Source organism: Sorghum bicolor, chromosome 4 (assembly GCF_000003195.3).
Source record: "Sorghum bicolor cultivar BTx623 chromosome 4, Sorghum_bicolor_NCBIv3, whole genome shotgun sequence".
Taxonomy (NCBI): Eukaryota; Viridiplantae; Streptophyta; class Magnoliopsida; order Poales; family Poaceae; genus Sorghum; species Sorghum bicolor.
In genome coordinates, this window is record NC_012873.2 from 4,420,610 (window position 1) to 4,448,161 (window position 27,552).

Genomic DNA, 27,552 nt, shown 5'->3' on the forward strand with positions numbered 1-27,552 from the left:
TCCCTCACCCGCCCGGCCACCGCCGCCGCCGCCCCTACCGCGGCGGCCATCCAAACCCTGCCTAAAGCGACGCCCTCGCCCGCGCTTGCGGCGTGGCGGCCACTCCTTGAGGCGGCGCCGTTGGGCAGCGGCAGCAGGCAGCAGCAGACGCCGTCCACTGCACTCGGCACCACGCCGAGTCGCCGACCGAACTGCGGCCTACGGCGACTGCCGGCCACCCGGCCGTGCCGGTCTACTGCAGTCTGCAAATGGATGGAGATGGAGATGAAGCTGGAGCCGGAAGAGGCACGAGTAGGCAGAGGCCGACAGCTGCTCCACCAATATATCGGTAAAGTTCACTACACTATATGTAGATAGCGATTTGCCCTACCTCATTTCTTTGGCTGGCTCCGCCACTATCCTCACTAGGACACCACAAGAACCTACCCACAAGTGAGGTAGCTCAATGACACGAGCAATCCACTAATGTTGCCTTTGGCTCTCCGCCGAGGTAGGCACAAACCCCTCACAATCACCGGGAGATGGCCACGAACAATCACCAACTCGTGTCAAAGCTCCTCCGCTGCTCCAAACCGTCTAGGTGGCGGCAACCACCAAGAGTAACAAGAAAACCGCAGCCAAATCGATCCCCAAGTGCCACTAGATGCAATCACTCAAGCAAATGCACTTAGAATCACTTCCAATCTCACAAAGATGAATAATCTATGAAGGAGATGAGTGGGAGGAGTTTGCTTAGGCTCACAAGGATGTCAAGTATACTAGAATACTAAAAGAGTGAGCCCTAAGCTGGCCAACACGTATTTATAAGCCCCTCAAACAAATAGAGCCGTTGGCTCTTTCACTGGGCAAACTACGGGTCACCGGACGCTACTCAGGAGGCACCGAACGCTCAACCCCTGCGTCCGGTGCTCCAGAAACGGCCACGTGTCGCCTTTTGAATCTCTCGTGTCAGAGTCTAACGGTAACCTGCAGAGCACCGGACGCTCCTAAGTTGGCACCGGACGCGTCCGGTGCACACCGGTCCTAAACTCAGGAAGGTCTGCAAAAACACAGGGTCACCGGACGGTGAGCACCGGACCGTCCGGTGCTCACCGGACTCAAACTCAGAGAGGAAAACAATCGGACCTCACACCGGACACGTACCACCGGACGCACAAGCTTGCGTCCGGTGCCTGGCGTCCAGTGTCTTACCCTAGCTGGGCCAGGCAGTGACTACATCGGACGTACAGACTTAGCGTCCGGTGAGTGTCCAGCGCAACAGAAAATATACACTTCATTTTCTCAAAAAGCACCGAATTCCGCCTCGCAAGCTCGGCGGGAGGGAGAGAGGAACCCATCCTCTCTCTACCCTTCAAACTCAACCTCATTCTCAAAGTGTGCCAACACCACAATGTGTAAACCAACATGTGCACGTGTGTTAGCATTTTCACAATCGTTTTCTTCGAATGAGTTAAGTTAGCTCACTATATTCTAAATGCATGCACATGAACAATGACACTAGTGGCACTCGATAACCGCTTAGCCAAAGAATTCCCCTCTTTATAGTACGACTATCTATCCTAAATGTGATCACACCCTCTATGGTGTCTTGATCACAAAAACCAAAACCCTAAGCAATACCTTTGCCTTAATCTCCATAGGGTTTTGTTTTTCTCTTTCTTCTTTTACAAGTTGAGCACTTGATCATCTTGTGGTGTGGTCATCACCATCATTACCATGATCATCACTTGCTCCATCACTTGGCATGTACCAACCTCATTAAATCTACACACACTTAGTATAGAGGTTAGTATTAGGGTTTCATCAATTATCCAAAACCAAACTAGGGCTTTCACTTTCCTGTCTCTTCATTGGTACCACATCACCAAACATGTAAGAGAAATGCTCATCCACATCATCACGTGAATGAGAAACTACTTAGCGTGCCTTATACTATTGTCTAGTGTCTATGGATCCAATTATCCAAACGGGCCCTGCTTTTACAAATACAATTTCGAGGTGGATTCAACCGGCCTAACCGCCTAAGCATGACTTAGCAAAATAAAAAAGGAAAAAGAAAAAAAGAAACAAAATCAGAATATGGATAGAAGGATGTGGCTGGTGACGACCGTGACATGCCTAAGGTTCATCTCTAAGAAGTCTATAGCTTCCACCGGAGAAGGAACTTTAATAATTTATGTGTTTTATGACTATGCTATATCAAAGTCAACTTGATTGTTTATTTGTGTCTTTGTTGAGAACTATTGTACCATTATATGACTTTTTTGATGTTTTATGGTTTGATGTGTTTATTGCTTTTTAGCATATCGTTCTCATGATTTTCCATGGGTGTATTTCCAATTGACTATCCTCAAAATTACGGAATATCAGGTCATATCTATTTTCGATAATATCGTATCTATTTCGTGTTTTGAGAAAAAAAAAGTGAAAACAAAAATATTTTAGCCTACTATGATCTTTTCATCTCTAGGCCTTGCTAAAACATTTTAGAAAAAATAGAAACAAAATCAATAGAAATATATCTAGAAAATCCCTAGGTCTATTATTAAGTTGAGCTTTATGCATGCTGAGTGGGGATAGAAATGAGCAGAGTAGGCCTCGCTGTGGTTGGCCAATCCTGACACATTATCCTCTCCTCATCCACGGCGAGAGCGTAACCAACTCAACCAGATCAGAATCCAGACCTCGGCAGAGCCCATTCCCCTGTGCATCTCGGCCTCTCTTCTCTCCCTTCTTCCTCCCCGCCCAGTCATCTGAACCTCTTCTCCAGCCGAGATGGTCTCCCTGCGATGCACCACCGCGCACCACTCCCTGCTCGGCTCGCCGACCTGCCTCGTGCGCCCGAGGCGGCGGGCGTGCCCCGTGGTGCGCGCTGCCGTGGCAGTGGAGGCCGGCGCGGAGGCCAAGGTCTCCCTCATCCGGATTGGGACGCGTGGAAGGTGATCGAATTCGACCCTTTTCTGCTGTTTCTTTGGTTGGGAGGGTGAAGAATTTGGGCTTATGTTGGTCAAAATTGTGGCTTTAGGTTCTATTTAGATGCATTTGGGGACGGCAACGCGTTGTGAGTGCCTGAGAGATCCTGCGTTTAGCTCTTCCGCCAGGAGCCCAGGAATGTGAGTTTGAGATGTGGTTCTGAACCTATTGCGTCTTTATTACGTGTTAAACATTTGTGGATGATTTGGTGAAGTTCAAAGGAGTATCGAGAAACTTTAGCAGGAAGGATGCGCTTCCTTGCTTCGCAGTCTGCAATTCTGGATCAGTAGTACCTAGGCGTTGACCTTGATAGAGCTAAAGAATGGCTCTTAATAGTCGGCAAAATTGTACATTTTAGATGTTACCTCTATTATTTTGGCTCAACGCCATAGATGCCGTATTGTTCTTGTGCTATTCTCATGATAGCTAGTGGTTTTGTCTCAGTGTTTACAAGGATGATGTCTTTACCAGTCTTTGCCTTGACTTAGTCTTAGCGAATTTACTAGTTTTCTTGGATCTTGACATCTTGTGGAAATTCTATGCCTTTTCCACATTTTCCTTTTGTTGAGAGAAAGATACTCAAGAATCCGTTAAAAAAAAGGAAAAAAAAGTTACTCAAGAAAAGTCACTTTTTACTGCCAAAGCAAATTTTTCCTTCCACTTTTCAGTTCAAAGTGTTGTTTGTTTCTTTTTTCATGTGGAATATGCAAATTTGTAATTCTTGTCATTGGTTATTTAGGACAGTCCTCTTGCTCTTGCACAAGCCCATGAAACTCGAGAAAAACTGAAAGCCGCACACTCTGAGTTAGCTGAGGAGGGGGCTATTGAGATCGTCATCATAAAGACCACAGGAGACATGATCTTGGACAAACCTCTTGCAGATATTGGAGGCAAGGGTTTATTCACCAAGGAAATAGATGATGCGCTCTTGCAGGGAAGGATTGATATCGCTGTTCACTCTATGAAAGATGTTCCAACATATCTACCTGAAGGCACAATATTGCCCTGTAACCTCCCACGAGAAGATGTCAGAGATGCATTCATATGCTTGACTGCAAATTCGCTTGCGGAGCTTCCTGCTGGCAGTGTTGTTGGAAGTGCTTCCCTGCGGAGACAATCTCAGATTCTCTACAGATATCCATCACTGAAAGTAAGTATGATGGTTTTGCTCACCACGCTTTCCCTCCCCACCCCCTATACTTGTCATTTTATTGCTATCCGATTCACTAATGTGTTCATAGATACTTCCCAGTATTGCGAGTTCGGTGGGTTTTCCCCCATTGCATGTAAAGAGAGTGAGCTTTTTGAGCTCATCCTCTGAAGACTAGAACATAGATCTTCTTTCTATCAGCCGCAGTTCTCAACTCTTTTATAAACTGTTAAATAAATATTATAAATATGTATATTTTGATTTCTATGATTGTGAAGATGTTGTTTTCTTCTTTTTTTGTGATGAGTGAAGCTGTTGTTTTCAATGCCATTCATGTGAAAAGATGCCTATCCTAGAGGCAGTATTGCATTTTTTTGGGTTATGAAGAGAATTCTGTCTGGTTGATGGTTGTAGGCTCAACTCAGTCTTGTACTTCGTTATTTAGAAGCCTGTGTTTTTTAATTTATTTAGAAGTGTGTTTTGATTAGGCATTGATCTTGATTTGTCTCGTGCTTAACAGTATCAAATGGTTTTCAGGTAGTTAACTTCAGAGGAAATGTTCAGACACGGCTAAGGAAACTGAAGGAAGGAGATGTCTCTGCTACGTTGTTGGCACTGGCTGGATTAAGGCGGCTGAATATGGCAGAAAATGCAACAGCTGTACTATCAGTGGAAGAAATGCTTCCAGCAGTTGCCCAAGGTGCTATTGGAATAGCTTGCCGAAGCAACGATGACAAAATGGTAAGGGGTCCGGTGTTGTAGTATACTGGTAGATGGAGAAAACATGATGCTTGCATGATTCCATCATACAAATCTGACTCTAGCTTTGCTATCTTTGCACACTACTTTGATTAAGTGATAAGAAGGGGTGGATCTAGAATTAGGAATCATTGATGTCACTAGCATAGCTATGATAGACACGCTGTGTCATTGTCTCTTGTGCGGTTGTGCCCATAGTAATTTTTTATTCAGTTTACACAAGTCATTGCTGTCAGGTGACAGAATTATTAATACTGTGGATCTGCCTCCTGGTGATAGGGTCTGACCATTTTATGGTCCTGAATAAATAACCATTATAGATGACCCTGTTTAGGCAGCACAGATAGGTCTATTTGTCATGCCACTCTTTGCATTTTTTTTATCAAGTCTGTTTTGTTTGTTGCTTCTTTATCCTGGCCATGTTGCATGTTGTGGAAGCATTTTATCTTTGAAAGTTGAAACTGTGTCTTACAGTAGGTCTTTATATTTCTAATTTCTAAGTGCACATTGTTATTTTATTCTGCAATGTACATTAATGTACTATGCAGCTATGCAGAGCATGCCAGACACTTGATTGAGTTCATGGCTTTTTTTAACACCATTTAATAAAAAATGATGAGATCTCCCAATCTTTGCCCTTTATGTAGATGGAGTATCTATCCTCGTTGAACCATGAAGATACCAGATTAGCTGTTGCATGTGAAAGAGAATTCTTGGCAGTTCTTGATGGTAACTGCCGAACTCCGATTGCAGCCTATGCTTACCGTGATAAGGATGGGAATTGCTCATTCCGGGGTCTGTTGGCTTCCCCAGACGGATCTAAAGGTATCCATGGTTTTCGATTGAAAAGATCTTAAAATGATTTTGTTGTATTTACCATTGAATGACAGCACTCTGTCACTTCTGCAGTATTTGAGACAACAAGAAGTGGACCATACTCTTTTGACGACATGGTTGAGTTGGGCAAAGATGCTGGTCATGAGCTGAAGGCAAAGGCTGGGCCTGGCTTCTTTGATAGCTTGCAATGAAAAGAATGAGCGACCATGTGCAATTTCAGTTACCACTCTTTTGGTTAGAAACGGAGGGTCTAAGTAGAGTATTGAGAGGTTTGTTTTTGTTTCTTCTTTCTCCTACTATAGTTCTGCTAGAGCCTTGTACTACCACTCATATTGAGCAGGCCCATTGAGCTTTGTTGTGTCTCCTGTTCTTCTAGCACTCTGGGTTAGAGCCTTAGAGGTATCTGCAAAGCACAGCTATGTTTTGTCGAAGAGGTACCAGCACAGCTACGTTGTACACTTGTAATGTTGTACTTGGATGTGACTTTGCTGATAGTTGTTGTTTCAAGAATAATTGAGCTCACGGTAACCATGGGAGTAAGATTCAATGTTCTTATTCTTCGGAAAATCAGCCTGACTGATTGATTCCCAGATGACTCTGATCAATGTCACATCCCTCTGTTAGAGGCCCGACAAAACATCCCTGATTTTGTGGGGGTAAAGGAGAATGTTTTGGGTATGTGTCGAAGAAACCTTGAAGTGCGGTGCTATAGACAGATTGATGATCTTTTTGATGGTATGCTATATAAATGATGAAATTTGATGGTATATTATTCAGTACCGAGCAAAATTTGATGGTATAGATGAAATTTCCTGAACTTGACCCCCCTCGCACATCTCGGCGTCTCCTCCCTCCGTCCCTCGCGCGCACAGTCCTCTAACCCTCTCTAGGCCGCCGGAGATGGTGTCGCTGCGATGCGCCACCGCGCGCCACTCCCTCCTCGGCCCGCCGACCTGCCTCGCGCGCCCGCGGCGGCGGGCGTGCCCCGTCGCCGTGGAGGCCGTCTCGCAGGCCAAGGTCCCCCTAATCCGGATTGGGACGCGTGGAAGGTGATCAAATTCGACCCTTTTCTGCGGGTTCTTTGGGGTTATGCTCTGCATTCTGGAATACGGGTTTTGAGCTGCGCCTCTGAACCTATCGCGTCTTTTAGGAGGTTGGCACTTGCCAGGCATTGACGACGCTGGGCGAATTCACACGAAGTATTTGATGATGTTTAGCTCGATTTGCATATATGGCTTCATTTTGTTGCATATTTGGATCAGTAGTAACTGGCCGTTGGCCTTGATAAAGCTAAATGATGGGTCTCTTATTAATCGGTTAATTTGTACTGTTCTTGGGTCAACACTAGATGCTGTACTGTTCTTGTGTTATTCTCACACTGGCTAGTGCTTCATGAGGTGTTTACAAGGGCTTTAGTCTTTGTCTTGGCTTACTGAACTACGATTTCTCCTCAGATCTTGTGGAAATTCTATGCTCTTTATTCATTGTCCTTTGTTGATTAAAGTTACCCAAGAAAAGTCATGGTTTACTGTCAACGCAAATTGCTCTTTGCAGTTTTTCTCTCTTTCTCTCTCTCTCTTTCTCATTCAAATTTGTAATTCTTGTCATTGGATATTTAGGACAGTGATCTTGCTCTTGCACAAGCCCGTGAAACTCGAGATAAACTGAAAGCTGCACACTCTGAATTAGCTGAGGAGGGGGCTGTTGAGATCATCATTATAAAGACCACAGGAGACATGATCTTGGACAAACCCCTTGCAGATATTGGTGGCAAGGGTTTATTCACCAAGGAGATAGATGATGCGATCTTGCAGGGAAGGATTGATATTGCTGTTCACTCTATGAAAGATGTCCCAACATATCTACCTGAAGGAACAATACTACCATGTAACCTCCCGCGAGAAGATGCTAGAGACGCATTTATATGTTTGACTGCAAATTCACTTGCGGAGCTTCCTTCTGGTTGTGTCGTCGGAAGTGCTTCCCTGAGGAGACAATCTCAGATTCTCTGCAGGTATCCGTCACTCAAGGTAAGCGTGGCAGTTCATTCATCACCCTATCTGGTGTTTTTTCTGTGTATACATAGAAAGTAAGCTATCTGAATTTTTTTTCTCTGAACTCTGAAGTATCATACATAGATTGTTCATTCTACCAGTTGCAGTTCTCATTTCTCAACTCTTTCATTATGTAACCTTAAAGCAACTGTTTTCAGTGACGTGTGTGAAAAGTTGCCTAGCCTGGACGTACTATTGGATTTTTTTTTTGTTACAAAGAGGATTCTGTCCAGTTGTAGACTCTCTTCACAGTCTTATAGCTAGTTATTTAGAAGTGTGTTTTACTTATCTTAATTGTTCTATAAGGTTTAACAGTATTGAGTGGCTTTCAGGTTGTTAACTTAAGAGGAAATGTTCAGACACGGTTAACGAAACTCAAGAACGGAGATGTCCATGCTACGCTGTTGGCACTGGCTGGACTAAAGCGGCTAAATATGGTGGAAAATGTAACATCTATATTATCCATGGAAGAAATGCTTCCAGCCGTTGCCCAAGGTGCCATTGGAATAGCTTGCAGAAGCAATGACAACAAAATGGTAAGTTGTCCAGTGTTGTAGTGCGCTGGTAGATGAAAAAAAGTGCTGCTGCATAATCCCACATTATAAATATGACCGCAGGTCACCAGCTTTGCTATCTTTATGCTATTGAACTTCGCATGCTGGTGCTGCCGTGCTCCTTTGATTAAGTGACAAGTTCCATTGCCCATTCTCTGTTCCCGAATAAGAAGCATACAGTAGATGAAGCTGTTATAAAGCACCATAATAATGATTTCAAATCTGGTTCCTTTGTCATGTCAGTCTTTATATTGTTATTTTACTAGCTCAATCTTCATTTTATTTATTGCCGTGTTTTCCAAAAGTGTTTAATAATATCCAAAACTAAGCACTGTAAAATATTCTAATTTCTGAGTGCACATTTCTGTTTTACTCTGTAATGTACATGAATGTCCTATGCAGCTCTGCAGGGCACGCTGCACTTGTCTGGGTTCATAGGTTTTTTTTAACACATTTATGTATCCAAAGATGTGAGATTGTGAGAGCTCCCATTCTTTACCCTTTTGCAGATGGAGTACCTCTCCTCGTTGAACCATGAAGATACCAGATCAGCTGTTGCATGCGAAAGAGAATTCTTGACAGTTCTTGATGGTAACTGCCGAACTCCAATTGCGGCCTATGCTCATCGTGATAAGGATGGGAGTTGCTCATTCCGAGGTCTATTGGCTTCACCAGATGGATCTAAAGGTATGCTCAATATCAATTAAAAGAACCGAAAGAAAACTATCACATTTCATCATTAATGACAAGTTGACAACAGCTGATTACTCCTGTGATTCCGCTTACAGTATATGAGACAACAAGAATTGGACCGTACTCTTTCGACGATATGGTTGAGATGGGGAAAGATGCTGGTCATGAGCTGAAGGCAAAGGCTGGGCCTGGCTTCTATGATTGCTAGCAATGGAAAGAACGAGAGTGTTGAGAGATTTGTTTTTGTTTCTTCTTTGTCCTAGTTATTCTAGCACTCTGGGTTAGACCCTGAACGTCCACTGTTTTGCAATTAGCCTTGCCCTATACCATGCATGATGATTAAGTGTAAATCATGCGTGTAAGATTCGGTATTCCTATGGGAAGTTAGCCTGCCGATTGATTCTCTGATGAGTCCCACACGGCACATCTCTGAGGTCCAACAGAACATTGTACGATCTAACTAGTGGTAGAGCCGTAGAGGCGCTCCCATTGCAATTCCAATGTATCGGTGCTACTCAGGCCGTGATACAGTTGATTAAAACCATGGTGAAAGGCATCGATGCATGCTTATTTGACATTATTGCCTGCAAGAAATCTGATTCTTCAACATTTCTAAAAAGAATTATGATTCTTTGATATATTTTTTTCCTGCAATCACATTAAGGCAAGCCCTGTTTGTTTCGCTGAAAAGTCAAGATGAAAAGTACTGTTCGCTGATTTGTTGTGAGAGAAAAATACTGTAACAATGGCACTCTTTCACAATATTAGAGATAACCTAAATTACCCAAGCATTCTCAGATGCTACTGAAGCATCTTTACCCTAAAGCCTAAACATTACCTAGTGGATGTGTTCAAACAATGTGCTGTTTGTTACAGGAAAATATCTTGTAGTGATGGTTCTTCACCAAATCGAAATTGCACTGGGTAGACTTTTTTCACCGTGCCACAGTTACATCCATAATTGCCATACAATGGATCTAGTTGTCCTGATTCGGCATTGCTGACATGTTAGCGAGGTCTTCAGCAGTCACTGGTTTGTGCATCTGTACAAACATGAAGGCCAAAATTAAGGTCATGCCTGTCAGTCTATGTGATGACATTTCTGCTGTTTCAGTGATTATTATTTTATTATGACCCACTGCATATAGCTAACCACAGGAAGCAGAGATAATCAAAATGGATTTGCATAATTGGACAAGAAACAGGCCGATATATCTTAGATGAAGAAATAATACTCACCGCATTAGCAACAGTTAACCAATGAAAGCACCTCGGGAGGGAATCCTCTGCTGATGGCATGGTATCATGATTCCAGTAGGTTATGTTCTGGAATTCAGCTCGGGATACAAAATTGCTAACTTCAACATCTGAATTCTGTCCACGCTTCTTCTCCAATACATAACCTACAGAGAATATTAGAAGCATAATAAACACGGTCAAACTGCAGGACTTCTGTCGAGTTCTCAGTTTCTACTGAAGATCCAGAATGACAGGTTGTTACCACCGATCACCACCTAGATGCACATGCAAACTTAGCATCCCAAGAAAATTTAACATTTGTACTAAGCAGGCCGGCAGTCATATTTCAGGAAAAAAAAAAGGAATCACACCACCATTCAATAATCACTTCTGCAGTCAAACTCACACTGAACCTTCAGGATTTTCGCACACGGCTTCCTTACTTCATAGTTTTTATACCTTTTAGCATGCATTTGAGCCATGATTTGATTCTTCTTAGAGCAAGTTATTTGAAGGTATGTTTTTTTAGGACTGCTAGAAGATCAAGGTTTGCACAGAAAGCTTCAGTTTTTTTTATCAGTGCGACCCACAAAAGTTCCTCCAGTCACCTAATAAAACTAAAAGGCATGCAAGCAAGTTTGGGAGAATATCGAATTTAGGTACAGGTAGTTGCAATTACACTGATTTTTTTTAGAGTTTTACAGTTACACTGATTATATACTGCTTCACTATAATTCAGACCATAAATCAATGCACATTGCTATAAATCGGTGAATAAGAAAAAAAATATCACATTTCTCACTCCAAAGGTTCCAAACTGACGATAAATTCACAAATCTTGTAGTCTTGAAGAAAGCATAAGCAAGAAACTGAGGTCACCTCGGTATCCATCCGGGAGAGCTAGGGTAGCGCCCTGCAACTTCCTTCCGCGGAAGAAGGCCTCTTCCACCTTCACCCCCTCCACCTCCACACCTGTCGAGAGGCCCACACCAATTCCTCAACCAAATGAGCGGGAAAAAGGATACGAGGGATTTGAGTCGAGGGGGAACGGACCTGTGGCCCTAGGCTTGAAGTAGTCGGATACGGGGGCGCCGCCGTTCTGCCTGATGCCACAGGGCAGGAGGTGCGCCCCGCCGAGGTCCGCGGCCACTGGGGAGAGGTCGACGGTGGCCGTGACACCGGCGGCGGGTGCCGGAGGGGTCGCCGGCTCCATGTTTGGGCTCAGATTCTTGGAATTTTCGCACCCCACGAGCGACCACAGGAACACAAACGGGCCCAGTCAGCCCACCACTGACCCCTTTCGTTCTTAACTCGATTATTTCCCGTGGGAAATGATCCTAAAAACAAAATCCCGTGGTAACTTTTAGGATCTGCCACCTATCGAACATCCATCATCTACCAAACTTCACGAAATTGCCAAGTGGTCCTCTTTTTTTTTTCCTTCTAAATTTACACCGCCACGAGTACTTTAACTGCCAAATCAGCTTACTATCCTATGTTAATTTTCTATTTTCTATCATGCATGTTTTTTTCCGAATTACACAAATATAGACATACATCCACTCCTATGAACACATATCTATAAACTCTATCCCTGTGAGCACGTCTAAATTTTTCTCCTTCACTAGTTGAGTGCCCGTGCGTTGCTACGGGTAACACATCGCACAACAAATTATACGTAAAGTCGCTACGGATAACACATCGCACAATAAATTATACGTAAATTTCCATATCATCACAATTAATATAATAATAATTAATATTAAAACACACATCTCAATCTACTTATATTTAAAATAAAGAAACAAGTACGACATTATTAACTTCACACTGATAGAGAAAAAATAAGAAACAATTCATTGTTTTTTGCTTGTGAGACTAATATAGTGCGCAGCTGATAAAAGGTTGGGCCAGACTGGGCCAGAAAGAGAGAGATAGAGGAATAAGATTTTTTTTATTTGCCTTTTTTTTTTTGTAAATTCGTATGAAAATCAAAATCAATTGCTTTTAGAAGCAAACAAAATTTTGAAGTTCTCTTTAAAATTTTTATAAAATCTAGATCTTTTTGAAATAACCTTTTCAGTTTATATTATATATATAGCATAAATTGAGTCAAACTTAAAAAGCAACCAACACACGGGCACCCAACGACTTTCACCGCGTGCCTGCCGCTAGGTTTGCCGTGGCTGGCCGTCGGCTCAAGACCATCATGGCCAGTGCAGTCTGTCGCCAAGCCAGCGGCAGCGAAGCGAGCGTGGCAAACCGTAGCCGATGTATCCCCCGCGCGGGGGCCTGTTCCCCTTTCGGACGTCGAGGATGTGGTCAGGCTGCTCGTTCGTTCTCAAAGACAATTTTGTTTGCAAGATCTCCGCCAGATACGAAACTACAATCAAGTACCATATGCTACTGTGTATATATATGTGTATTCAAGTTATGCTCTTGGTCGGCTACACGCCTGCACGCATGCATGCATGGTCGTGTTTCCATGGCACCGTTTGCTGGGGCAAGGTGAAACTGCAGCTTGCCTGATGGCCCGACCGGCTGGGAAATGCAGGATCGGCACATTGTATTGCATCTCAATAATTTATATTTCTTTTTCTTTTGATGGCAACCAACACTACGAATTAGTAATTTATTACGTAAAAAGCTAAATATTAAACAGAGAAAAAACATATTAGAAATACTATAATCAATAGGTTTGAAATATATATATATTCTATATATAGCCAGTAACATATCAAGAACCCATAACTACTTATCTCTTATTTCTTTCGGACTTCCTCTATTAACTGAAATTTATAATGATACAAAAAATGTCACTAATTAAGGACACAAATATAAGAATACAATAGTTGTGCAAAATAGAAGACTACCTTATCATGGAGTGAGGACCTCTTTGTAGACAATATTTTTTGTGAATGTACCATTATTTTTTTGTTTCTTATCATTCTTATCACTGGGTGGAACAGCAAGGATCCTAATATTCGATCTGGCAGTGGCTCTAGATAGCGCAACATACAACTGACCATGAGAGAACACTGGTTCAGGCAAATACACACCAACATTGGGGAGAGTCTGCCCTTGTGCTTTGTTAATCGTCATGGCAAAACTGAGTCTAATAGGAAACTGCTTTCTTTTAAACTGAAATGGGAACATCTCATCATCCGAGGGACATAACGGAATCCGTGGTAGGAAGATTCGCTTTCCGGCATGGTCTCCAACCATAATTTCTGCATCGACAATATTTCTTTGGAACCCTCGAACCACCAGCCTAGTTCCATTGCAAAGTCCACCCGCAGGGTCGATGTTCCTTAGCAATATGACCGGGCACCCAATCTTGAGCTTTAACACATGTGGAGGGAGACCATTGGGGGTCAAAGTGTTGAGGAACTCAGATGGGTAGTAGTTGTGTGGATCATCCACTGCACTGTCAAAGCTATGGTACACCATCTCATTCCCTTGGAAACGACTTATCATCTTCATGTTAATCATATCAACCCAGTCGTTTCGCGAAGATAATATTGCTCGTGAGGTGATGTAGCTCTTGTTTGACATATTGGCATTGAGGGCAGGAAATATGCAGTCAATTAACGTATCAAGGTCACTGTCTTTCTCAGTCTGTGGAATGCATATATCATCAGGAAGGTGGACTTCACCATTACAATTAGTCTCCTCAGATCCTCCCCCGATGCGTAGCAAGTATTCTGCAAACCATGGATCGCTCTTTGCCCTCATGTTTCGCACCAATTTGAGATGTCGCATGGAATTCCAAATGTACGACATACGTAATGAGGCACCAACTATCTGTGCCCTAGAACCTCTTCGAACAACTGGGAGAACCTGTCTAAAATCTCCACCAAACACCACAGTCTTCCCCCCAAATGGCAGGTTAGGACGTTCCATGACATCACGGAGGCTGTTATATAGCGCCTCAATACCTTGCCTCTTCATCATCGTCACCTCATCCCAAATAATAAGGGATGCGTTCTGAAGGAGCTTGGCGGTACCACTCTGTTTTGTGAAGGTGCAAAAGGCCCCATCATCAAGGGTGAGGGGAATCTTGAAGCGCGAGTGGGCGGTTCTACCACCAGGCATTATTGATGTAGCAACACCAGATGTTGCTGTTGCCACAACAATCTTATTCTGACTGCGAATAGTAGCAAGTAGGGCCCTGTATAGATAAGTCTTCCCGGTGCCACCAGGTCCATCCACAAAGAACAAACCCCTATGATTACTATCAATAGCAGACATAATCTCATTGTAGGCAGCTTGCTGTTCCTCGTTAAGTGTCTTTGATAGTGCCATGTCATCAATACTTGCCTCAACGCTAGCCTCCTCAAAAATCTCCCTGGGAATATTGCCAGATGGATCATATGTGTCATCGATATCAGGAAGTGGGTACATCTTTATGTCCTTCTGCATTGATTCTAACAACTTCCGAATATCTATGAGGACCATCTGCTCCACTGCAAAGTTGGATTGGTTATTGCGCCTGTAGTCCTCTGACATTGCTTCCTTATGCTTTTCCCAGAGTTCTAATACATCACTCGGCTCACAGAAAACTAAGATTGTTGCAAAGAGCCTTCTTAGTGCATATGGCATCATCCACAGAGTAGCCTCAGCAAGACCCTCGTGAAGTGTGTTGTCCGCTTCGATGAGGCCCCTTCTTTCTGCAGCTTCACAGAAAGTCGGTAGTAGTTCACCAGACACTGTCCTTAGATCAATGAATGAGGTAGCACCAACCACATGGTTCAAAAGCACCCTAAGATAGTAACGCTCCCCTTCAGCTGGATTGGCACATACAACTCTTCCAATTTGTCTTAAATGATTCTTTCGTGCCCTCCTAATCCATTGTTTTCCTTGAGAATCCCACTTATAGTACTCAGGAAAATCCCGGTACAATATACCACGAGCATGTTCAGATGTGATATTCTTCTCAAAGTAGGCTGTAAGCATAGACCTTTCAACACCTGGACGATTAAGTACACGTCGAACACCCTCGCGCTGGTGAAATGACACCATGTGCATGTTAGGAAGATGGAGCTGCAAGGACAACACCGAAGGGGACCTATCACTTATATCAAAACCATATATCCTCCACAAGGCTTCTGGTGGAGTTACCCATCTAGCATCCCTGTACTGTTTGATCTCATCGATGTTTCCTTCATTGTCCTCCTTGTCAGCCTCTCTCACAGCCACAGACGCGCGATCATGACCCTTGTAAATGTACTTGAACAAATACTTCACGGCCTTGATGCTCCCACACGCCTCAACATTGATATGGCAATTGAACAAACGTAGGAGGTATGGGTTGTAAGGCACGACCCATCTATTGTCAAGCTCATGCCCGCGAACTTTTTCTTTTCTACCATTGTCACGACGTCTATAAACTGGATATGAATCTTTGCCCTGTAATGTGGCATCACAGAAAGGTCGTGGGTAACGGTTCTTGCATGATTCACGACCCTTTGTGCACGGGCAATTGCGATTAAGTACGCCACAAGGTCCATGCATCATATGCTTTGTAACCATTTTATACAAGTCTGGATACTTCTTCTTGTTTGGGAGCTCGGCAGAGATGAGAAGGTCATACTGCTCTGGGCACGTGATCTTGTAGCGTCTGTCCATGATTAGCAAAAAGTGGGCATGCGGTAGACCCCTTTTTTGGAACTCCACAACATACACGTGTGCACGAACCTTTCCAAGAATATCCTTTTTCAACAACCTATGTTTAAGCTCTTCCAGTTTTGCCCTAAAGACCCGATCAATAAGGTCTGGACGATCTTGTGGTGTTTGTCCAAGATACAACTCACGTGTGATCTCATCCCACTTTGGATTGCATGTCATAGTTAGGAAGATGTCTGGTTTCCCAAACCTTCGCACCAGTGCCATGGCATCCATGTATCTACGCCTCATGTCCCTCGGGCCTCCGATAAATGATGAAGGCATCACCGTCCGCTTTCCAACAGCTTCTGATCTACCCTCACCAGCATGCAGGCTATTAACCAATCCTTGGTAGAGATCGGCCCTAATCTCCGTCTGATGATTGCGTATGTAATCCAATCTAGAACTCTCGATTTTGATGTACGTGTCCACTGCAAATTGTTGGAAAAGACGCTTGCCATAAAGTATGGGATTAAATATTCCTCGCCGTATCTGGAACTTGTAGCAGTAGTAGTCACGCACAGAAACACATAAATTTCCCGGAGAGTCTGTCAAAACTATGATATTAGAAGTGTTCATGTGATAAAGGTTTGATATGCATGAAAAGTACAAGGAGATAAACAAACCTGTTTCTTCTTCTTCAGTACCACTACGAGCCTTACGTAGGGCACGAGCCGTGTTGACATCCTCCATGGTAACACCTTTCTTTGGGATATCCATATGCCATCCAAGCTCACCTCTAGGGAAGAAGAGTGGGTATGAAAGAGCATCATAGCATCCATGGTATGATCGGATACCATGCCTGCTTCTATCTTTCCCATGTAGGACAACACTATTCTAAAATTGACCAAGGAGTTCACTACCTTCGATCCAAACAGCAGCCACCTCTGAAGCCATCGGCACATTGTATGTCCTTTGGTCCAATCGCTGATCAAGGTTAAGTGTAATACGATAGTCCTCGAGATGTTCTGCGTGCCCCAGACTCCTCAAATGTTGTGAATATGGGTTATCATGAAGGATGGCCACCAGTCTGTCTATAACTTCTTTATCTTTTTGATACTGCTCTTCACGACACCTTCGGTACCGGTACTCAAGGCTCGGATCGTCATCATAGAAGTAAAGTTCAAGATGTCTAGGCTCCTTACCATCCTCTCTCCCAAATGACCTTATGTTGTGATAGATCATGCCATGTGCACGAAAAGTATATATGCCGCTGTTTCTAATATTAGCAGTAGCACTGTCGAGGCGACAATACAGGGAAGTGAAAGAGAAGTGGCCATTGAAAAACCTGATATTGTTACGAAAGTGCCTAGCATCCGCGTCAGAGCTTGACCAAAGCCTCATGAGTTGGCTTGGTATGACGGGCGCATTCAGCTCAACCTTTCCACTGCGACAACAAAACCCAGGAGGTTCTTTTGGAAACCTCTTTGCTCCACAATGATGGCAATTTGGGACAGATTTTAGCTTGTGTGTCTCTGTAGGCATATTACTATACACCACTTCATACGGGTCAGGTCCTTCAAGGTTAGAAGTCATGTCTTCCACGGTAGTATCACTTTGGACATCGTCATCTGATTCCTCTAGCGAAATGATTTGAACATAAAAGTGAAAGTCAGATAAAAAGAGTGGATGTTTAGGAAGGTAATTGGTATTTGGTACAAATACCTTGACCAGCAAACAAGTATCCCTCATCCTCTTCCTCATCGTCTTCAAATATATCACCCTCATCATCGTCTGTGATCATCACAATGTCATGAGACATTACTACTTAGGTAACAAACAAGAAACGCAAATATTGTATACAATGTTCAAAGTAGTGCAAATTACCTGTATCATCAAAAAATGGTTGTTTAGATGTAGTTGACACATTTTGATTGTGTAGTCTAGTGTTTTCTGTCAATCACATAATGGACATGGTTAAGATAGGAATAAAGTTTGTTTTATGTGAATGAACGTGGATGCAAAGGCCTCATTGTTTACCGTTGTTGGTCACGGTTGCTTCGGGTAAGGGCGTATTATCTTCCGCGTGGTCTTCACCTTTATTAGATTTTCCCGTGTTCCGACCGATGAGGCGCTCAAACACATTGTTACGACGGGTTAACAATGCATGCCTTTGCCCAGATGGTATATTTTGTCTATGTGTCATATGACCAGGTGATATATCACTGCATCCATCATCATCTTCATTTGTCTCCTCAGGAGCTTGTGGGAAGCAAATAGGCGTTGCAGTGGATTCTGGGATAGCCCAATCGCTAGGGCTTACTGTGGGTCCATGAGCTGACATAGATGAGTTTGTATTGGGCCACTCCACCGTTGGACTAAAGAGTGGATTCTCCATTGCGATGGACTCACTATTCAAAGTGTGTCTCCATACTTCCCTTGATCGTTTTTTAGCAGCTTTCATTGCCTCTTTACGGGATTGAACTTGATTGTAAAGCCTTTGTCGCTTGCGTCTTTGGTCCCGTTGCTCAGGTGTCATGTTTGCGTATGTCATTTTTGATCTTACACGATCGACTATTACTTGCTCGTTTATTAACTCTCTATTACGTGAAGCATCAGTCAATTGTGACTGCATTTCTTGATTAAGTATACTACGAGCAGTAATTACTTCATCCTCCTCACCTACATAAATTGAGCAGTAATTACAACAGATTATCCATCAATGATCCTCTAATTGTAGCCATTGATGTCAGAGGCATTGATGTCAGATTAACAACAGTTAAATTACCTGCGAGCCGATTAGATATATCACCTCTATTGTTTGCATAGAGTAAATCATTCCTATGTAACCAGTCATTTGTTTCATTAGGATCCATATTTTCCTTGTTTGATACATCCTGTCCATCTACCAATTGAGACATAGCACATATGAGAAACATGAATAGTAATATCTATATTTTTATTCACCAATATTTCTACTATACAACCATTGATTGTTTCAATACACAGTTGTTGCTCCTTTTTTCTTTTATATGCTTCTCGACGTTTTTTATTTTTTTCATCCTTTTTCTCTTGAGACATTGCATGCCATCGAGCCTTATCTCTTTCTCGCCTACGTTGTACAACATCACTTCCTGCAATATTTACATCCATATATAGTATAGGTTATCATTTATACTATAATATAAACAGTCTGTTGAATAAAATACAATAATTGCCCTTCTATTTTGGTTATGGTTACCTTCATTAATAGAGTTAGTCTTGTCACCCAATGGTGCAGGAGAGCCCCTATTTTCCATTGAAATAACCCACAATCCCTGTAGTCTACCTGTTCTTTAAAAAAACATAGAGACCATCAGACCACACCCATATGAGCTTCAAGTTATATTCTGCCATTAAACAATCACTCCAGAGTTACTTAAGCATTCAGGTACTATTTTTATCCAAATTACTTATTTTCAAAATTTAATGCCAAAGCAACAATTTGGATGAAGGGAAAAAGAAATATACAAATCAGAGCACTTAGAACTGCAGGGATTTTTCAGCACATGGAAATCAATCAAAGCACACAGAACTGCAGGTCACAAAGTCACTCATCTTGCAAGGATTTGCTAAAAGATGTAAAGCATGCTCTAACTATTGTTATCTGTGCATCTCAATCTCTCTCTATGAATATGGTCTATGGCATTCAGAATGGGTAGGTTTGGTTGCTGATTAACAATTTTTTTAGGGAAGTGCCACCCAACTTATTAAGAATAGGTACGACTAACTAAATGTTATATTCTGCCATCAAACAATCACTCCAGAGTTACTTAAGCATTCAGGTACTATTTTTATCCAAATTACTTATTCTCAAAATCTAGTGCCAAAGCAGCAATTTGGATGAAGGGAAAAAGAAATATACAAATCAGAGCACTTAGAACTGCAGGGATTTTTCAGCACATGGAAAATCAATCAAAGCACACAGAACTGCAGGTCACAAAGTCACTCGACTTGCAATTTTATATAACTGAGAACTGAGTTCATTTCATATATGCCATACTGGACATTGCTATAAGAGACATTTTTTGTAGTTCCAATAAACAATGAGCAAGTAACTCCAGAACAAGAACAAGACATATAATTAAGTATCTCAAATCACATCCATCCAACCACAAGTCTTTGTGAAATAATGGAAAGATCGTGCAATGTCTTTGTGGAATACCTGGACTGGAGGAAGGGGATGTGGAGACGGAGAAGAATAGTGTTTGATGGCCTACACCAGGTGGAGTAACATACAGATGTAGCTCGACCTGAGACAAATCATCATAAAGAGAAATTTCAGAACTGAAGAATACTCAATCAAGAATGCAGTTTCAGAACAATTAAAAGTATGTATTGATGCACTTGCATTTTAAACTATTGTCAGAACAACTAAAGTATGCATAGGTAACTAAATGTTGTTCGTCTAAATTTGAATGAAGGCAGTAACATGTTGATGGCCATAAACCAAATTAATTAAGGAGTGGGCAATACCAGTTTGCTAAACCAAATTAAAGAACTAAAGCAGAAAAACCTTGAAATAGAAATATAAAGGATAAACAATTTGATGGCTATTGGTGGATGTACATTGTGGTGATGGCAAAATAAAAATTGTTACCTTTTTGTATCTACAATTACTTGCTTCAAACAGGTGTAGCAACGAACTATTGCTCCAAATGCATTAAGGAATGCTCCTAACATGGGTGGAAATAAGGTGTGCAGTAAGATAAAGTATGAAAAGATAAAAACAAACATATCCTAGATAACTCTTAACTAAAAGCTATTCCATGGGAGCAAACAAACATTTTATCTTGAGTTCTGACAATTGAGCTACAATGAAATGAATCGACCACTTGCAAATGTCAAGAAGACAGTAATTTAACCAACAGTTTGTGCACTAATACATTACAGACTGCATGTGACTTTCTCCATGTGGGCTCACTGTGAACAATATGAATGCATATCTCATTTTTTATACGATGTCTTAGGCAAACTACATTAGCTTAGATTATTTCCTATCATTATCAAGTTCAACATAGAAGCTTTTTTTATATATTGGTTTGGATTAAGTTCTGTAAAGCATCCATAAAGAATAGAAAAAAAGGTTTCAGGTTTGTGGTTACATATTTCAACTCAGGAAGCAAAACAGGTTTGAAGCATACTTCAGGATTCAGCTAGGTAACCTAGGAGTGGCAATGTCGTCGATGATAGTAGATTAGGACCCCCTGCCCTGCTTTTCAGGACACCTGTAACAACGGCAGAACATGGACTCAGCAAGGTAGTAGCCGAAAGTATGGCTAATTCACACATTAATTGAACTGGATTAGTTTGTTAATGACAGGGATGATTTGAATAAGTACTGGATGATTCAGTCTACTAATAAGGACCCTGTCTAGTTCCAATAATAAGCATTCATAGGCATAATTTGTATTCACTGAATCACTGGAGAAGTTAGAGAGCAGAACCTTGCCATAAAAAAAGCTCGCTGACAAAAAAATATATATGGGTCAAAAAATTTGACAGAAGCCCGACTATGCATATAGGAAACACAGAAAAGCAATTCACTACACATCTGAAGTCATTGTTGTCAGTACCGTAATCTGATTCTGCATTCAGTTTCTTAGGGCAAAACCAATATGTTTATGACTTAGAATAATTGAGTCCACGGAAGAAGCTGTGATATACATATCAGACGATCTAACTGAGCCCAAGAAAGGTAAAAGGATAATCTCCATGAAGCCTGAGGGCCTGGACAGGGTCTGGGCATATGATTCTCATCTTTAACTATAAAAAGATTTGATGCTCATTAACATGCCAATATCAGAAAGTTGGAGAAGCCGTGGCTGTCAGGTTGCAAAGCTGTGACCATGGCTGCTAGTTTAGAAACGATTCAAATTATGTCTTCTTGATATGGAGCTCTATGTACTATTAGCCAATATAAGCACTAAAATGTTGTTTTAACTGAATAAAAAAGCTCCTGCCTTTGCATTTCTAAGTTTTAATCTAAAAATCTGCCTTAGAACAGAACTGATGTATGGCTAACAATTAACTACCTTAAACGTTAGTTAACAGTTAGTTCCTAATTCTTAATTTCACATGGAAACATTTTGTTTTCAGTGAACAGGGCTATATGGCTCATGTAGCATTAACCGATATTGAATTAATGAAATAAGCATGTTACTTTAGTAGAAAACAAAGGCTTGGAATGAAAGAGCACTAACCTATCTATATGAGTTAATAATATCTAGAACTACTGCCCACGCTCTGATAGAGCGTACAGAGACTGAAACACTATGAATCTCTGAATATCCAACAAAGAAATAAATACACTGATTGAACTCTTGGTACCTAATCATCTCTAGCTGTAAGTTACAATAAAACAAATGGCTTAATTATTATGAAATGGCCACTTTTAACAAAGCGTCGTGTATTACTGAAGAAAAAGAGTTTTTTCAGTGCTCGGTAAATTTAGTCCCCTACGATGTTCCTGTATGGAAGGATGAAAGGCCACCGAGTATTAGAGTTCAGGACGACCTGAAAGTATACAAAATTTACCCAGTTGGTCTAATGCAACGTCAGCATTGCGCGGTTTTAGATTTAGAGATGATTTAGAACTCGAGCAATATCAAAGACCATCCCTAGTGATTAGAAGTATTGTCGAACCGAGAATTAAGTTCTGAAATCACGAAATAATAAGATTACCAGGTAACAATTTTCTGCATCCCTGCATTACCATTATAGGCTGGTGAAATGATCAGTTGACAGCAAATGGAATGATTTAGTTAGTAGTAGCTACCCACTTCATCCCAAAATCCCAGATATAGGCTCAATTTCGAGCATAATTGCTATTTGCTAACGTAGTTTCTGGTAGCTCACTTTTCTATTACCAAAACCAATCAGATTCGCGTAGACACAAGCAATGAGCAAGTTTCTAATCATAACCCTACAACAACTGCTCTTTTAAATTACTTTATAATCATGTCACAGTTTGTATATGAAAAAACAAAATTACTTCAGACCGCTTTATAAACTTGTCCATTTTAAACTACAGCGAATTACTAATTGATTTCTCCCACAAACAGATACAATGCTCATAGAAACAGATACGCCACAAATCGGATTCTGCATTTACTTGTCTGAACTGCAGATGGAAGCTTAAGATATTTAGATATAGCAGAAGAATCGGGACCAAATACTTAATTGTTCAATTGATGCGATGTATGTATCCTGCATTCTTTACCTAGAAAACTAACCCCCAAATTGAGCGAACAAATTAGATGTGTACCTGTTGACTTCGCAGATTTTGCCCCGGCACTCCCCACGCCCTGACACCACGTTTCGTCGCGGCAGGGAGCAGCGAGTCGCGGCCTCTGTGTCCAGCGCGGTTGTGGCGACGTGAGCAACGAGCGGCAGTTGCGGCGAGTTTGTGGCGAGATGCGAAGCAGGCGGTGGATGCAAGGTTCCTCCACTCGACGCCACACCACGTACCTGGCGACGATCCACTCCACCGCTGTCGTTGAGGAAGTCGAAGGGCAGAGTCGGGATGCAGATCACGGGGAAGAGCATGTCGAGGTACAACAGCACGGGGAGCAGACGTGGGCGGCGGTGGCGATGTGGAGCTGGACTGCTTGGGTGGTTGGACGGGGAGCAGATTTGAAAGGGTGAGGCTGGGCCTCGGCATGAGCAGCTCCTGATTGGGGGAGACGAGCACCTCCGGATCGATGACCTGATCGCGGCGGCGGGCGAGCTCCGAGAACGTCTCCGGCGGAGAGGGCTGGCGGTGGGCGCGGCGGCGGGCGTGCTCGGCGGCGGGCGGCGGCGGGCGTGCTCGGCGGCGGGCGTGCTCAGCTCGGCAACGAGTAGTCCAAGTCGTGCATTGGTCAAAGGCGGAAACAATGCGAAACCACGGTACGCGGGGGGGGAGGGGGCGAAAACCGCCAGAGACGATGACCTTCGGGTCTTTTTAGTTGTAGAGATAGAGATTAGAGACTTTCTCCTTCATTAGAGAATTTTTCCTGTTGGGCCTTTCTATTTGTTGTTGCGGCCCATTAGAAATAATATTTTTTTTCTCTTTTATTTCCAGGCGCTAGACGGAATAGCCATATGCGTTAGTGCCAGCGGCCCAGCCCAGCAGCCAGCCTCCAGTTCCCTCGACGGCACGACCACCCCCGAATTGCGAGTACGAGAGCCAGAGCCTATAGGCGAGGCCGGAGGCCTGACGCGCCAGGCGCCACCCCGCGCAGGGCGCAGCCGAGTCTCCGACGACGCTGAATCCCTCCGTCTGCCTCCCATCGACTCTCAGGGTCTGCGTCCTGAATCTCTGGTACTGCGTTTTTGCAGTAGGGTTGTCTTGATCTCATGGCTGTAGAGGGAAGGGCGGTGCAACTGCCATTGGAGGAGCCCTACTGGGAGAATTGGGATTCGATGGTAACTTTGGTGGATGAACACAACAGGGCCGCGTTTGGTATGCACCTGACTCCCGCTTCAATTCCAAATTTCAGCTACAAGTCCCAGGGTTCCAAAAGGACTACTTTCTAATGTGAACACAGTGTTGTGCTTGTGAGATTGATTGAATTGGTGGTTTGAAAGTGAGCTCGTGAGTAGTGAGTATATGATTTCAACATTAGAAATTTGGTTATCGCTACCATATATGCTTTTGTGTGGGTATCATTTTTTAAACCTATACTATATTAGAGAATGCGGTAAATTCTAAACAACACAATTGTTCCTGTAGTTTGATTGTTTCAAGATAATTGTTCTCATACTGTACACACATTATTATTCCAACACTCAGCATAACCTAATATGCATTTTGTTTTTATTTTCAGATCTAGAAGTGGAGATCACAAATCAAATTAATGAATACATCGATGATTATTCAAGGAAAATTAGAGAACTTAATGCCAAACTTCCAAAAGAGCAGCAATTTTTCCCTGTGTGTGTCCGGCCACGAGACCCTGAACTTCTAATTAAGGCAAGAGCACCATTTTTCAAGGAGTTTAAAATGGGAAACATCTCTCCAAGTATGTATAATTTGGTACTCATCACATTGTTCTGTATTATTATATATCAATACAAAATATATATGTTTCTGACTCATTTTTCATCAACAGCTAGTTGGGGATGCAAGCATTTTGCTAGCCCAGAACCAGGAGAAAAGTACAAAGCTTCAACTATGCTGCAGGTTTTTTGTCTGAGATTTGCTACAGATATTCTGAAGTGTGGACCAATGGAAGTTTATGGTTTTGTGGCAGTAAGAGATGATTGTGAACCTTTGAGGAATTACATCTTCAATCTCCCGAGAGAAGAAGCTATTACCTTGGTTAGTTGATACTCAAATGTGCCTTTGATATTTCCATTGACTGTTTTCCAAATTTAGCATGTATACCTCTAAGTAGGCTTTTAATTGTTTTTACACCTTCACCTTCCAATGGGATGCTCTATTTAAATTTGATCAATATCTGAATTTAGCCTCCATCATGTCACATTTTTTTTGGGTGGGGGGGGGGGGGGGGGTGACAAAGGATATGTCACATGCAGTTCTGATTCATTGGTTGTACCACTTGCCAGGCTCATGCCCTTTCACCATGCAATAAATGAACTAAAGCCTGCTATGTGCAATTTAGAACTGCATGTGTGTGAGAAGAGGGGGAGTGAGGGAGGGGTTATGATGGAATCTGATATGAATCTTAGAACCTGCACCATGCAATAAACGAACTAAAACCTGCTATATGCAATTTAGGACTTTATGTGTGTGTGAGAGAGAGAGAGGGGGAGTGAGGGAGGGATTATATTATGAGAAACAACCATACTCTACCTTATTCTTGACTATGTATATGCTGTCCTATATCTGGAGGAACATATAATGCTCATCCCTGTTGTTTTGCTGTGGTATGCAGGATTCCTCTGTGTTGCCATTGATTTCACCCATTCGTGGCATGTCTGTGTGGAACAATGCATTGGTTGAAATAAATTTGAAGGGCAAGAAAAACGAAAAATCTGATGATCTCGTTCTTATTGATTCATGCATTGAGTTTAGATGGAATAGGATTGTTCGTGATAAGAAGCTCAAGTCTAGAATTGATGGCCCATTTGGTGCATTTGAAATGGAGTACATGTTTATCAAGCATGGGATAGAAGCTGTTGTTGAAGTTGACATTCCTTCGGAATTGATTGGTGACCATGTCCTGATTGTTGCTCGCAGCACCGGGTTTAAGCAAGAGGTGATGATATACGATGATGTTGTGAAGGAAGAGACGAGAAAGATTTCAGCTGTGATTGCTGCTTCTCGTCGTGGGAGTTTACATTTTGGTTTCCTAGCAACAGGGATCCGTGCTAGTGCTGACTACATCAAATTCCAAGTGAAGAAGTCTGGAACCCACCAAGGGTATATGTTCATCCTGAAAGAGCCACAGTCGGCCATGTTACATTATGAACCACATGATATCTTGGTAGTTAACGGTTGTTTGCCTCGAGAAGGTCTACAGCTTCCCCAGAAAAAGGGAAGGATTCTTGGATTGCGAAGGAGTGTCAATGATCCTGGAGTAATTAGAGTCCCTTTTAAGGTCACATTTTCAACAATGGGATATTATAACAATGGAATGTTATGAGTAGGTGGATATGTCATTCTGATACTTACGTTCCTCTCTTTTCAAGAATAGGAAAAGATTAAGATGTTTGAGATGTTATTGTTAAATTACTGTTGTAATGATGTTCCTTCCAAACAAATCAGCACCAACTTGACATCTTATCTTGATATTTGTCGCTAGCTTTTGGTGTTTGTCAATTGTCAGCCGTTCACACTGGTATTTAATATTTTTAATTTGTTTTTGAAAAGAACAATCTATGTTGATACTCGACAGATTTATGCAAGAAAAGGGTATGATGGTATGTACTATTCCCATAGTTCATCCTTACGAAGCAAGAAAAGGATAATGCTTTGACTGGCAATAACAATAATATGTATTTTTTTAATACCAATCTAGTAAATTTTGTGTCTCAAATTAATTAAAGGGCCGAATTGCCTCTGTAGCATTCTCAATAGCGGGTTTGCAAACGTACCATCCTCAGTGCCCAAATTACTATTTTAGCTTGCCAAATAAAAGACCATGTCGATGTATAGCATACCTTACAATTTTTTTTTTCCAATATAACGTTGTTAAAGTTTGAATACGAATGCATGCATAGTGTGAGTTGTATGGTGAAAGAGTATCTTGTTCCAAAAGGACAAGTCAATCATTTACACTCTCTGTGTCAAAGAACATGTCCCTTTGATGCCATGTTAATTGTCGAAGACCGTTGCTAATGCTAGTTGCCTACTATTTAGAGAGACATCTGTTTCACAACACTTCCCTTGATTGAATCATTCTTGAGATGCCTGTGGAAAAAAAATCTGAGAAATGTACATATAATGTCATTTAAACTCCTAAACCCAGTGAGAAAAATAATGAGAAAATAGTATGACATATATCCCTTTTGGAAAGAAAAAAAAACATAAACAGGTTTAAAGAACAGTAGGTGCAATTTGCAATTCACTATATCTTTGGTATCTCGTATAAAAACCCCTATAATATAAAACTTAAAACTCCTCCAAAACCTTTATAGAATGATATGTTGTTTTGTTGTTAAACTCCTATAAAATGCAGTAAAAATCATTTGTTATTGTTTC

At 42.0% G+C, this 27,552-nt stretch overlaps 5 protein-coding genes and 1 long non-coding RNA gene across 8 annotated transcripts; 3 read left to right on the forward strand and 3 right to left on the reverse strand.

The window, feature by feature from the left end:
- LOC8076112 (porphobilinogen deaminase, chloroplastic) lies at nucleotides 2,592–6,276 on the forward strand. The gene is made up of 5 exons (XM_002451568.2): nucleotides 2,592–2,939; nucleotides 3,718–4,123; nucleotides 4,661–4,864; nucleotides 5,530–5,707; nucleotides 5,792–6,276. The coding sequence occupies exons 1-5, from the start codon at nucleotides 2,776–2,778 to the stop codon at nucleotides 5,908–5,910; spliced, it is 1,071 nt and encodes a 356-aa protein (XP_002451613.1). The 5' UTR covers nucleotides 2,592–2,775; the 3' UTR covers nucleotides 5,911–6,276.
- Nucleotides 6,407–9,584, forward strand: LOC8077172 (porphobilinogen deaminase, chloroplastic). 2 transcript variants are annotated; one of them, XM_021459179.1, is made up of 5 exons: nucleotides 6,407–6,768; nucleotides 7,339–7,749; nucleotides 8,106–8,309; nucleotides 8,837–9,014; nucleotides 9,116–9,584. In XM_021459179.1, exons 1-5 carry the CDS (start codon nucleotides 6,634–6,636, stop codon nucleotides 9,226–9,228), a joined length of 1,041 nt encoding a protein of 346 aa, XP_021314854.1. In that variant the 5' UTR covers nucleotides 6,407–6,633; the 3' UTR covers nucleotides 9,229–9,584. The 2 variants fall into 2 exon arrangements, with proteins under 2 accessions (XP_021314854.1, XP_021314853.1); XM_021459178.1 differs by having other exon boundaries at nucleotides 7,344–7,749.
- LOC8077173 (ribonuclease H2 subunit C) lies at nucleotides 9,718–11,571 on the reverse strand. Its single transcript, XM_002453318.2, has 4 exons — nucleotides 11,313–11,571; nucleotides 11,139–11,231; nucleotides 10,260–10,423; nucleotides 9,718–10,063 (listed from the first exon to the last, which is right to left on the reverse strand). The coding sequence occupies exons 1-4, from the start codon at nucleotides 11,470–11,472 to the stop codon at nucleotides 9,998–10,000; spliced, it is 483 nt and encodes a 160-aa protein (XP_002453363.1). The 5' UTR covers nucleotides 11,473–11,571; the 3' UTR covers nucleotides 9,718–9,997.
- LOC8076113 lies at nucleotides 13,137–18,261 on the reverse strand. The gene is made up of 7 exons (XM_021458997.1): nucleotides 17,904–18,261; nucleotides 17,751–17,816; nucleotides 17,589–17,657; nucleotides 17,431–17,503; nucleotides 16,550–16,662; nucleotides 15,957–16,471; nucleotides 13,137–15,668 (listed from the first exon to the last, which is right to left on the reverse strand). Exons 1-7 carry the CDS (start codon nucleotides 18,259–18,261, stop codon nucleotides 13,137–13,139), a joined length of 3,726 nt encoding a protein of 1,241 aa, XP_021314672.1.
- Nucleotides 18,695–23,800, reverse strand: LOC8076114. 2 transcript variants are annotated; one of them, XR_002452701.1, is made up of 6 exons: nucleotides 23,170–23,800; nucleotides 21,047–21,130; nucleotides 20,503–20,578; nucleotides 20,068–20,155; nucleotides 19,105–19,196; nucleotides 18,695–18,997 (listed from the first exon to the last, which is right to left on the reverse strand). It is a non-coding gene; the product is annotated as an uncharacterized LOC8076114 (long non-coding RNA). The 2 variants fall into 2 exon arrangements; XR_002452702.1 differs by lacking the exon at nucleotides 20,503–20,578.
- LOC8076115 lies at nucleotides 24,130–26,642 on the forward strand. The gene is made up of 4 exons (XM_002451570.2): nucleotides 24,130–24,348; nucleotides 24,713–24,907; nucleotides 24,998–25,206; nucleotides 25,784–26,642. Exons 1-4 carry the CDS (start codon nucleotides 24,243–24,245, stop codon nucleotides 26,492–26,494), a joined length of 1,221 nt encoding a protein of 406 aa, XP_002451615.2. The 5' UTR covers nucleotides 24,130–24,242; the 3' UTR covers nucleotides 26,495–26,642.

Coding starts and splice junctions, on each gene's coding strand:
- LOC8076112 (XM_002451568.2), top strand. CDS start 2,776: ATGGTCTCCCTGCGATGCACCACCGCGCACCACTCCCTGCTCGGCTCG. Junction 4,124..4,660: donor ACAGATATCCATCACTGAAA/GTAAGTATGATG, acceptor AATGGTTTTCAG/GTAGTTAACTTCAGAGGAAA. Junction 5,708..5,791: donor TTCCCCAGACGGATCTAAAG/GTATCCATGGTT, acceptor TCACTTCTGCAG/TATTTGAGACAACAAGAAGT.
- LOC8077172 (XM_021459178.1), top strand. CDS start 6,620: ATGGTGTCGCTGCGATGCGCCACCGCGCGCCACTCCCTCCTCGGCCCG. Junction 8,310..8,836: donor GAAGCAATGACAACAAAATG/GTAAGTTGTCCA, acceptor ACCCTTTTGCAG/ATGGAGTACCTCTCCTCGTT. Junction 9,015..9,115: donor TTCACCAGATGGATCTAAAG/GTATGCTCAATA, acceptor TTCCGCTTACAG/TATATGAGACAACAAGAATT.
- LOC8077173 (XM_002453318.2), bottom strand. CDS start 11,472: ATGGAGCCGGCGACCCCTCCGGCACCCGCCGCCGGTGTCACGGCCACC. Junction 11,232..11,312: donor CTTCAAGCCTAGGGCCACAG/GTCCGTTCCCCC, acceptor GCCTCTCGACAG/GTGTGGAGGTGGAGGGGGTG. Junction 10,064..10,259: donor GGTTAACTGTTGCTAATGCG/GTGAGTATTATT, acceptor ATGTTTGTACAG/ATGCACAAACCAGTGACTGC.
- LOC8076113 (XM_021458997.1), bottom strand. CDS start 18,261: ATGGAGAATCCACTCTTTAGTCCAACGGTGGAGTGGCCCAATACAAAC. Junction 17,504..17,588: donor ATACTTGTTTGCTGGTCAAG/GTATTTGTACCA, acceptor TCATTTCGCTAG/AGGAATCAGATGACGATGTC. Junction 16,663..17,430: donor AACCTTGAAGGACCTGACCC/GTATGAAGTGGT, acceptor CTTCTTCCCTAG/AGGTGAGCTTGGATGGCATA.
- LOC8076115 (XM_002451570.2), top strand. CDS start 24,243: ATGGCTGTAGAGGGAAGGGCGGTGCAACTGCCATTGGAGGAGCCCTAC. Junction 24,908..24,997: donor AATGGGAAACATCTCTCCAA/GTATGTATAATT, acceptor TTTCATCAACAG/CTAGTTGGGGATGCAAGCAT. Junction 25,207..25,783: donor GAGAAGAAGCTATTACCTTG/GTTAGTTGATAC, acceptor TGTGGTATGCAG/GATTCCTCTGTGTTGCCATT.